Source organism: Cololabis saira, chromosome 4 (assembly GCF_033807715.1).
Source record: "Cololabis saira isolate AMF1-May2022 chromosome 4, fColSai1.1, whole genome shotgun sequence".
Classification (NCBI taxonomy): Eukaryota; Metazoa; Chordata; class Actinopteri; order Beloniformes; family Belonidae; genus Cololabis; species Cololabis saira.
The window spans coordinates 25,480,082-25,492,334 of record NC_084590.1 but is presented as its reverse complement, the minus strand read 5'-3'; the positions used below and the strand labels follow the sequence as shown (position 1 = coordinate 25,492,334).

Below are 12,253 nucleotides of genomic sequence, written 5' to 3'. Positions count from 1 at the left end.
AAGGCAACAAAAAAAAACTCTGAAAACCACCAGAACGACTGCAGCATGTTCACAAAGCAGCTGAACTACTGCCATGCCGCCTTTATCACATTCATTTCTTCTACACCTCTTTTGCCCCATCAAAATTCATTTTCTATTACATGGGGTAACTTTTTTTCTTTTTGCCCTAGATATATTATTTTAGGCATAGAGAATTGTGTATTTCTACTGGTATTAGCACGGTGTTGCGGTGTTGTGACACCTCTACTTTTGAGCAGTAAATAGTCAATCCGATGGGCGCTGCAGGCTGTGGGAGTGGTCCACTGAGTTCTTTGGATATAAACTTGGTTTCTGGAGTGTTTACAAGAGTTTTGTTGACTAGTATTTGTATAAACTTTGTTTTTTTTTGGGTGAAAACACTAACAATACAAGCTGTCATTTGGATCCTATCCTCCTAGGCTTAAGTCAGTCAGATGTATAAACCTCTGCATAGATATATGTTCAACTAACTGAAGAGTGAATTTCTCACTTTATTCGTACTTGACACATGGACTGCAGATGCATGACTCAGAGAGAAAACTACAGGGAAGGCTAAAATGTCTGAGGCACGCCACAGATGTACCACAAGGGACTGTGCATCTGGGCCACGCATAAACAACTTTTAACAGGTGAAACCGTTGTCAAAGTGGCGCAGGGATCATGTGAAACTGAAATTATTTACATCACATACACTCAAATACACACTAAAGGTCAGGCTGCACAAAAAAAAAAAAAAAAAAAAGCTGAAACGGCAAGTCTTTGAGAAAGCGCTGTTTCAGGAGAGGCTTTCCTTACATAAGCAAACTGCTCTGTAATTACACTGGGTGGATCCACACCAACTCAGAGAGGAGAAAGTTAGAAAGAAACAGGAGAGAGCGACAGGGAACAAAGAAAAGGGGCAACAAGAGTAAGAAGGCAGAAACGCCAATGCATTGCTTATACATTTGAACTGGATGGACTTTCCACCGGTGGGCTACACTGATTTAAGTTAATGCAGCGACCCTTAAAGGACATATTAAATACTTTCAAAGCATATTGCAACTGTCACCAAGGGCAGGGACATTCAGATGTTTTATTTTTTTCTTACTCCACTGTGAGACACCAGATGGAGCTTCATGTTGCCATTTGTTTGTAGAAACTCTACACGTCTGTTGAGTTTCTTATGGCTTCGTTAGAAAAGGCTGTTTACTCACACTCACTCTCTCACACACACACACACACACACACACACACACACACAATTCCTTGGATTTCTACACAAGCCAATTGCGGAGTGCATTCTAGTCGTTTCATCAAATTTTAAATTAGTGGCAGGAAAAAAGAAAAGAAAAGAATAGTCTTAGGTTCTTAATTGCTCACTTCCTGATAGGACATACAATATCTATACAGCCAATCAGCTGCTGGCTCAGTCCAGCCATACAGATGATAGATATGTTTTATCTTGTGAGTTCTTAAGAGTGCTTTCCTATTTCATCCATCCTTTTTTACTGTCTTTACCGTCATGTACAGACAAACAAAGAGCGGAAGAAAAGTGGAAAAAAAGGCGCAAAAGAATAGGAACATGACCCATCTGGGTATAAAAACGGTTACTGTCGTAATCTGTTTGAAAAGTTATAATCAATGTAAAAATAAGGATTCCTGATGTGTCTCTAACTGTTTATTCCTTGTTGATCGTCATTTTTGATATTATCAATTGGATCATTTTTCAGTTTTCTTTTGTGTTGTTTAAAGAGGGCCGACAGATGTAACTTAGTTTGAAACTCCGATGGTCGACGGATGCAATTGTGTAAATAAGCACATGTGACGGAGCTAAGCAAAAAATTTAAAACAAAGAAGGTTATCGACCAGGTTAAGAGAGTGTGGTATGTAAAATGGCTCCTACAATCTTTCAATACAGCTGAAATTCCGTCACATTTACAACAGAGATTTCCACTACTGACCCATCCTTTTAGGTTCCAGCTACACTGAACAACTTTCAACCTCCGCCCACATAAAGTCAGAACCTCCGTCCTCAAAGGCTGGTTATGTGTCACCGATGCTTCAGATAGCCACAGTGTGCCCTTTTCATATCTGATTCATCCCACCTCCCCCTTCTCATCTGCTGAGTCTTTGCAACATTCAGACAAAACAAACCATCGAAAACCTTTGGTCTCTCCATTGCGTTACCTCTCAGCATCCATCCCTTTTTGGACCTCCGTAAATCTCGATTGACCTTTCCATGATTACAAGAGAGAACTCCCCAGGCCTACAAAATATGCTCTTAGTGTTTGTGATGTGCCCTTTCACCCAACTTTTAAGTCTGCTTTCATAGAAAGATTATTTATGGATGAACCTCCACTGTTCATCAAGGGCAAGGGCAAGGGGTCAGTGATGATTTTAGACAAGCAAATGCTGCGGCATATCTCTTTGAAAATGCTTATAAATTTCCAAAATCTGAGTAATTTTGCAGTGGAATAATATTATTCACTACAATTTTCACAACAGCTTGCCAATCTTCCCAGCAATAGACATCCCAGGATGTTCACCCAAGCATCAGACCACGCGAAAGTAAGGCTGTCTTGGAAGGGTTGCCAGGATAAAAGCATCAACTACAACTCCAGCTGTTAAGCACGGTGGTGACGATTTGGGATCGTTTTCCAGCCACACGACTTGGGAATGTCAGTCGTTGAGTTGAACATGAACTCTTCTATATACTGCAGGGATCTAGACTGAGACGTGATGTCAGATTGTCAACAGTCTAAGTCAAAGCTATATTTGGGTGATTTGTCAGGATGACTCCAGGAAACCAGGAAAAATGAATCAAGGTGCCACAATGACCTGGTCAATGCCCAGACCACACCTTTACTCAAATACTAATGCAGGACTTTTAGAGGGTTCTGTATGAAACAGTAATCACAAATGTCAAATATGATGGTGACATTTTGGCTTAGTTTTTGATGAGTTAACAATAGCATGTAGGAGTATGTCATGTGTTCTTGTTCATGTAAGGTCACATTTTACTCAGTTTAAGAAACGTTGCCTCAACCAGTTGTTTTGTTTTTTTAGCATTAGGTTCGATAGTTAAAACCTTAGAATTGACAGATGGTATTTTTCTTTTTTTACACGACCATGACTGCATATATTATATATATAGAGAGAGTTATATCCAAAAGGTAGAACACATCTGATTAACGTACAGGCACATTAGCTGTGCACACCTTCAAACAAGGGAACTTCTGAGTAGGTTACCATATTTGGCTATTGCCTAATCAGTGCCATGGCAAAGTCACATTTGTTTGGACAGTGAATGAGATATGACCCAATTCAATGGTTTAAATCACACACACACACACACACACACACACACACACACACACACACACACACACACACACACACACACACACACACACACACACACACACACACACACACACACACACACACACACACACACACACACACACACACACACACACACACACACACACGATTTTAAAACCAACAAGTCAAAAGCAAGTGAAGCTACAAAGCCTCTCCATCTTTACATTTATCCTACACTTGGAGGGTAGTGAGGCTTTAAACTGGGTTGTGAAGGAAAAAGATCCAGCATAGGGAAAGTATTTGATGCACTCTGGGTGGCCTAATAAAACAAAGACGGTCATAAACCTGGAATTATAAACACTGCACTTTTAGACCTAATCTGCGAAAAGGGGCAAAACCAATCCTTAGGTCTCTTCAAATCTCTTTGACTACAGTATATCCTCTAACGTCTCCCTTTACCACAAAAATCCACATCCTCTATCAACCTGCGCTGGCTTAATCAATAAGACAAGAATGGACACAGGACTGAAGAACTGGGTCACGGGAGATCTGTATGTGTGTATACACACACACACACACACACACACACACACACACACACACACACACACCTATCTATCTATCTATACATACATATACACACACACACACACACTACAGACCAAAAGTTTGGACACACTCCCCGAATTGTTTGAAAGAAGGTTTGTCCAAACTTTTGATCCGTACTGTGTGTGTGTAATATATATATATATATATATATATATATATATATATATATATATATATAAAATGATACAATGGTGGCCAGAAATGATTATAGGTAAAGAACAATGACATTAAATCAATTTACATTAAGAGTGAAAAGAACCCAAGAACCCAAGAATAAAGTGACACACATAACACACATGAACCACCAATATTTTTGCTTTTTTTTGGGACATTGAGGACTGTTATGCAACAAGAGGAGAGGGAAAGATGGGCCACATTCCTGCTGCCTGCTGAAGTGAAAACTACTTAATTGTGTAGGGAAACACACACACACAGTACAGTACATGCACTAGTTTAGGAGGAGTCTAAATCCGTCACATTAAGGCAATAAAAAACACAACGTGTGTATATTCTTTGACTCTTTCAACAAATGCCAGTCTGTGCTGCTTTCAGTGACGCTGTACAGCAGCAGGATTCTGTCTGGGGCGTCTGTTCAGTTGCTGTCGAGAGAGAGCCGTTCTGTCCCCGTGTCCAGTTTCAGACAGAACAATGGAGGACTTTCCAAAACACCTGCATGACTTCTTGATCAAATAAGGCAAAAATAATGTCATGTCTTGTTGTGTAAAGTAAAGTTGCCCAATGATTATTCTTCCATTCAAAGAAAATAAAACTGGTTAAAAAACAAAAAGACTAATTTGAACACAGGGTTTTGTTTTCTTTTCCTAGTGAACAAAAAAGCAAATGGTAAAACCAATGATATTAATATTTATTATGGTTCAACTACAGGCCAGTCTTTCTCTACATCTGCTTTTACTACCTCTCCTTCCCTCGGCCCCCTCCCTCCGTTGCTCTTCATTCTTCAGGCCTCTCTGTTCTATTTTAATCCTGTTACTTTTTTCTTTTTCTTTTTTTGAAGTTTGCAATCTTGTCCAACTCCATTTTTCTCTTTTTTTTAGTTTCCATCTTTTTCTCGCTACTTCTACCTAACATTTGGCTCAGTGGGCCACTTTACACCAAGAAAAACGTCATGACCTCACTTCGCTGCAATGTTCCAGAGGCAGCAGAAAGGAGAATATGATAACATGAAGTGGAATGAGGGAGATTTGGCCTAAAAAAATAAATAAAAAGACAAATGCAGCACACTGATATAAAATTTCAAAACTTACAAAACTGGCCACAACTGGCGAAACATCTGGAAGAAAGCAGGTTCTAACGGGATTAAAATGCAAATGCATGCAAAAACCAAAACTGAAATGCGTTAAAAGTAGATGTCGACGAGACAAAACTGTATTGTGGTTGAAATGAGCCAAACTCCAAGACACCAGAAAAGGACAAAAGCTACTTCACTTGCCTAAGTCATCTACATTTGTACTTCTCCTTTCTTCCTTTGTTACTCTCAGAACTCGCCTGCGATCCATTTGGCTTGGCACAGTCATTGTTACGTTCAGTCCAAATCACACAGGCTGTCAGGGCCACTCTGCCCTGTTCTAAACACCGTGTGCTGCTCCGAACGTTTGAATAAGGCACCAACATGTTCCAGACAAACAATATGCCAGAGGCTCTCACCCACACCTCACATAAAGACAAAGTGGAAAAAAGTTTTTAAAATCACACACATACACGGATAAGACACTGATGTGAACTCATGCTTAATACATCACACACACACACACACACACACACACACACACACACACTAGCCAGTGGTGCTGGATATCATCAAGCCCTTTAGTTACCACAACAACTTCCCATTCCTCTAAACCCATTTCCTACTTGGTTGGGTCCCGTGCCAGCTACTGCTCCGGTCACTACAGCAACGAGGAAGGAGCAGTAATGAATGCCAGAGTCGTGGATGGGAAATTATATTAGCGAGCAGTATAGCAGTTTGACTGGATGCCAAACTCATAAAGGAGCGATGGGTAAAACAAGTTCAATGTAATGTACATTTTTGGAAATTTACACACAAACTAAGTAAACATGCATGTCGACAAACCAGGAGAAACGCAGTCAGCCCCCAGCGAGAACTGCAGAGTAGCCGCAGCCATGAAAAGCCAGTTATGATGTAATGAAACGGCCGGGATGTTGTGTCTCCAGGCTGCTGTCGTGAGCTCCCAGTGTTGTTTTTATTTTCTCTCCATGCCTCCATGTCACATCTGTGGCTGTGTTTTAACTTAGCTCGAGTCGAGGAGCTCCAGAACAAATGGTCTGTGTGTCTATGAGGGGGTGCGTTAGAAACAAACGCAGACATTTAATTCCCCTTGCTCTGCACCATCACACACTTCAAGAGGAACTTTATTGTTAACAAACTTGACAGAATAGAGCATCTGCTTTTCTCTGTAGTTCTGTTATTACAAACACTGGGTCTGTGACAGAGTAGGTTTATAAAGTTAAGTCATCATGACAATGTTGCAGCCAGATCAGCTGTTGCTGTTATATAATAAGGTAGAAAAGAATCTCTCAATATTTTGATATGAAATGTATAATGCCACAACACTTTCTCAGTCTGTGTTTGGGGGAACTGTTTATCGTATCCTCTCTAGGGCACTGACAATCAATACTGGATGAGGCACAAATGAAAAACAGACTGTTCCTTAAAGCCCTTTGTGTGGATTTTGTTTGATCAAACTAATAACATCCTCTGATGTTCAGTGCTGCTCTGCCTTTGATGATGTCAGTATTGTAGTCTGTACAAGTCATCATACGGCAAAAATAAAATACAAAATCTTGCAATGAAATCACACTTTCACTAAACTTGAAATAATGGAGAAAAGACAAGAAAAAAAATGCAAACATCTGTACGTCCACACTATACGACAGTGTGCGCAGCATTTGAAAGCTTGAAGATGAACAGACCGACAGCAAAGGCATCATGTAAACATGACAGGGGGAAAGACATGGTGAAAACTGTGAAAATGCAAAAACATCTAAACTCACCACTGTAGGTTTGGTCCTCTGTGGAAGAGAGCCTGATGCAGCCTCCTCCTTCTTCTGAGGGTCAGCTTCTGCAAGTCCACTGTTGCTGGTCTCGCTGATCCTCTCTGAAGCCGACACCGACCCTTGAGATCCATTCCTTGCTCCTGGAAGCGACCCTGGGCCCTCAGCATCCTTCTCAGAGGCGCTGAGATCGAGAATGTACTTCTGCGTCACATCCTCCAGTGAAGGAGCCTCATCTCCGGGAGGCTTGCTTAAGATCTGAGGACCTGCAGTGGATCGGACATCCGCTTCCTTCAGGGGCTGGAGATGAGGAGGTGGGGAGATGGGGATGAAGGTAGCAGGCTCGCTGGCATGGCGGACATGCTTGGCTGTGGCTTTGGGTTTGGATTTCAGTGGTTGAGCTGAAAGAAAGGAGGCGAGTTTGGACTGGCTGCTAAGCTCCTCCAGGTCTTTTGAAGCGAGTTCAAGGGGTTCAAAAGGATCCTCATGAGAGAAAAAAGCCAACCTGTTTGGACGTTTTCTAGTGGGCCGACGCAACAGTCTAGGAGACAGGACTTCAGCAAGCTTGGGATTAAATTTAGGCAACGCCTCCTCACACCCTTGATCTATCACATCATCATCTTCCTCGTCGAGGTTATCAGGGTCGGGGGTGGACTCTGACTGGGAGCGAGCCATCTTGACTTGATCGGGCTGTGTAGGCTTAGCCTCCATTTCCCACAGTTCATCTCTCTTCTCACTGAGGATTGGCTCACTGCTGGAAGGTGGAATCTGCCCACATTGGTCCAGCTCACGGATTGGTTGAGTTCTGCCAGGCTGAGAGTCATTATGAGAAAGCAAAGGGGCATCACTGCGGCGACTGGGGTCACTGAAAGACTTCTTCTTGGGGGCTTTACCATTAGCATGGTCTTCCGTCATCAGCTTGTCCATTGCACCTGGCTCGGCAACAATATTCCTGATCACCCCGCTGTAATCCCGGATGCTGTCATCACGGAGGCCACCGTCACTGCACACTGACAAGTCACTGGCAACGCTGCCCTTATATTCTGTCAATGCAGCATCAGAGGAGGCTTCTGATGCCCCTCCTCCTTTGACAGACAGGGAGCCTAGAAGGTTGCTGTCTACAGAAGAAAAATTGCTGTTCCCTTCTTCTGCTGCAGAACAGCACCGCTGAGGCATGGGGTCACTAAGAGACCGATAGACGGTGGACTCCCCATTTCCTAAAGCTGCTATTGTTGACTCTGCATGACAGCCAGCACTCGAATCTGAGACTGTGTTGTTGTTACCCGAAGGGGAGAATTTGCGTCTCCTACGGAGAGCACTTGGGGTTGCAGGGGCTTCAAATCCTCCTCCTACCGTGGCGGCTGACCCCTGTGACACAGCACTGTTGGTGTGGATCGCCTCACTGACAGTGCTGACATTGCTAACGCTAGCACTAGCACTCAGCTCCACCATAGGTTTGTCATCCTCAGACTTACATACAGGAAGAGCCAAAGAGTGAGGAATAGTGACTTCATTCAGACGGTTCGTGCAACCCAAGCTGTTCTCTGTCACTTTTTCTCCTTCCTGCTTGATCCCTGCAGCCTCATGGAGAGCTGACTGCTTCCATGCAGTGACAGGCTGCCCTAGCACATCTCTTGTTATTCTCGGCCCTAAATTAAGCCCTGCCGATCCCAAGAAAGACCTCTCTGAGAGGTCACTGGGACCCGTCTCCGGCTCTGTCACAATCCCCTCGTCTGTTAAACTGGACTCTTGGCCAGAAAGTTCATCCACTGAGCGGTCGTAGAACATGCTTTCTTCCGAGTCGCCCTTGGGTAAGGCTCTCTCCAGCTCTCTACTCCGAGTCCTAGACTTCTCCCAGCACTCTGTGCCCCTGCTGTTTAGCTTCTCTAGCTGCATACTTTGTCCACTCCTCTCCCCATTCTCTCTCTCCTCATGTTTATCTCTGTCTTTTGTGATCTCCAACTCTGCTTCTTGAGCTGTTCTCCTCTCCTCTTTAATACTTTCAGCCTGTTTTATCCCCTCGCTTGTTTTTTTGACCTGTAAACATACATCACCTAAATTTGTGTCAGTTCTCTTTACACCTACGTCATCATCATCTTCCCTCGTACACATCTGGCAGATATCTTGAATAACCTGCCTGGCTTCCTGCACACACCTTTCCTGCAATGGAGTTGGCATCACTTCTTCATCATCATCATCATCATTAAATCTGTAACCACTCATTCTGTGCCCTCTCACAACCCTGAAATCTCCACCATCACTTTCTACTTCTCTGTCTGACAACGGCACCCTTCCCTCACCCTTCTCTCCATCCAAGGCGAGCTGCTGCTCAGAGTGGCTCCTCTTTGTGGTGCCCGCTGTCAGGTAACACCTCACGCTTGTTGCAGGTTTATCTGAATAAGTGAAGGATTTTGTGCGCCGCAGAGTCGCAGTCAGGTCCTTCAGCGATGGGCGACGACCAGAAGGTAGAAGGGTACCACTGTGAGGGCCTAAGTCTTTCCTTGATGCTGACAAACCCTCCACAACTCCACTTTTTTCACCTACACCAGCTTTCCGCACCTTGAGCTCTGAAAAATCAGATTTCAGAAAGCTTAAAAGGGTCATAGTTTCTGAGGCGATATCAGGATTGGATGTGGAAATTTTGTTTTTCTCCTTATCCATTACCCCACCCCCTGCTGCTGCTTTCCTTAATAGCACTGCCTCACCACCTCTGACACCTGAAGACACCCCACCTTCTCTTGCAGGTACACTGGGTAAGGGGGTTGCTGTTGGCATAATCTTGGGGCGCACATGCACAGGGCCACGGGAAAAATTATCCCCATGGCCAAAGCTTGGAGAGCGGTACATGGTAAAATTCCCATGGTAAGTTTTACTCAGCATGGATGAGGATGAAGTTCTGCTTGTGCTTCTTTCTGCACCACCGGAAGTAAAGTAACAGCTAGAGCTGCCATCCTGGTCCTCCTCTTTCAGTGTCTCAGTGCTGGAGTATCTGCTACTGCAGCGTGAATCGCCGGGATTGGAAGCAAAGGGGGGTATGTGCACTTTTGACACCCGTGAAACACCAGGAAGTGTGGGGGACATCACAGGTGAGGTGATGCGCTCCCAGTGCTGCACCCTGGCTCTGTAGCTATGCCTGCTGGGTTCTCGTGCCGAGTGGCTCCGCTGAATTGTCCCACCGAACTCTCCTCCAGTGTTTTGCTGCTGCGGCCTCTCTAACTTATCCATTGTCAAGGCCGTTTCGCTGTCACTATCATCTGATTCGCCATCATGATCATCGTAATCATCACGGCCTGCTGTTGGAACAGCCCCGCAGATCTTTTTCTTCTTCCTCAGTGAGCGGCGGCGCACTGCCTCTCGACAGTGGGGGCCTACAGAAGGAGAGCCGTCTTCCTCGCTGCCGGAGGACCTGCCAATGCCCTTAGCACCCCATCGTCCATTTTTACTGCGGGCTAAATAGCTGCCTACCCGCTCTGTGGCACCTCTCTCTCCCCCTGCATAGGTGCCAAAGGGAAATGGGCCAGAAGGAGCCCCCAAACCACCTCCTCGTCTTTTCCTGGTGTGCACCTCCTCTTCTTCTCCAGAGCTTAACTTCCAGTTAGAGTTGAGGGGAGAACACCCTCTTCTTGGGGCTCCTCGCTCAGATGAGGGAGCTACAGTAGAGGAGGAGGTGGTAATGGCTTTATCTGGAACTGGAGCAGGGGAGGAGGATGAGGAGGTGGGGGCTGCTGCTCTAGAGGAGCTATGTGAGGAATGTAAACTATCCCAGGGCAGCCCGACCCCCTGTCTATCCCTTCTCTCCCTCTGTGTTAGCCCCTGAAGAGAGGAGGAGCAGGAGGAGGTGTCTAAGCTCACCGCTCCTTTCCAAGACGAACTAGCACGGGGTTGAAGGTCAGGTTTAGGGTCAGATGTCAATCCTGTCGTTTTGGGGGTCTTGTGGACCGCCTCCGGCTCTGCACTAGGACTACGAGATCTGTACGGAGATGAGTTAATCCTATGGTAATGACTACGACTGCTACCGCTCCGAGAAGTATGTCCTCCAGACACCTTGGGTGCTTCTATGTCTGCTTCCTCGTCATCTGAATACTGAGGATGATCAACTTTGGAATTGTAGTCTACACCATAACAACAGGTCTCTTTAGTTTTGCAGCTTTCCCTGCTCTGTGCTCCAACTGTGCATTTGTCATGCAAAGACAGGCCACTGGCTTCATTAAAGGAGCTGCAGTGTGGCTGATTGTCACCTCTATCGGAGCAGCTGGGGGGGTGTAGATGTCCTCTGACAGCTGCTTTTAAACTCTCACAAGTGTCGCTCTTCTGCTGCTCCAAAAGCTTGCTTTCCTTTTCATCAAAGATTTGTCTAATTTTGGTCACACTCGGCCACCTGTCAGAGTGCGTGGGAATAAAATCACCGTGGTGGACATTTACATAACTTCTGTGACATTTATACGGCGGTGAAGCCTCCTCTTCCTCGTCTGTAGTCAAACTCTTTCTGAGATCAACGAGACGTGCATTTGTCCGAAAACTGTCTTTCTTCTTACCGGAGTTGCTGCTGCTGCCGTCGTCGTTGGCCGATAAACGAGTGAAAATGCGCTTCTCGGAGTCAGAGCCCGACACGGAGTCGGTGCCGGAGTGAAACCTGAACACTTTAGCGTCCGAGAAGGAAGGAGGGTCGCTGTCCTCGTGGAGAGAAGAGCCGGTCTCCCTCCTGGAGGCTCTGGCCCGGGGGAGAGAGCTGCTGGCCCGGGTTACTGCTGCACCAGTACTGCTGAACCTCTCACTCCGCTCCCGGATGGATGGAGAAATACCAGAGGAGAGAAAAGCGGGGGAGCCTCTTTTTGGGTCTGCGGTCGGGAGGCCGGCGGTGGCGGCGGAGATTTTGGAAACTTTTCTTGACGCACTGACATGAGGCGGCTCCTCTGCTGGTCTGCTCTGCTGCCGGCCCTCGTCACTCCTCCCGGACCCCAACTTTCTGAAAGAGACGCTGCGGTGGAACACAACCGCATTCTTGCCCTCTCTCTCTGCCATTGTTCATGTCCTTCTTTGTTGTCGTTCACACGCACATTTCAGCTCCACGGATAATAGACATCCAAGCACCTTTTTTCGAGCTGTGGTCCATTTCTTCCCCCACCACCACCAGCCCTGCAGTCTAAACCGCAAAACAAAAAGAAAGAAGAAAAGTTCAAAAAGCAAACATTATTGATGGTAAAAAACAAAACAAAAAACAAAAAGAAAGAAAAAAAGTTCAAAAAGCAAACATTATTGATGGTAAAAAACACAAAAAAAAAACAAAAAG

At 45.2% G+C, this 12,253-nt stretch overlaps 1 protein-coding gene across 1 annotated transcript in view; it reads right to left on the bottom strand.

Annotated features, from left to right (window-relative positions):
• Positions 1 to 12,253, bottom strand: part of LOC133441694 (rho guanine nucleotide exchange factor 17-like) — a 77,024-nt gene that overhangs the window by 64,442 nt on the left and 329 nt on the right. Inside the window, exon 2 of the mRNA XM_061719257.1 lies at positions 6,964 to 12,106. Within this exon, the coding sequence (XP_061575241.1) occupies positions 6,964 to 11,985 (5,022 nt within the window). The 5' untranslated portion in view covers positions 11,986 to 12,106. The remainder of the gene's footprint in view (positions 1 to 6,963; positions 12,107 to 12,253) is intronic.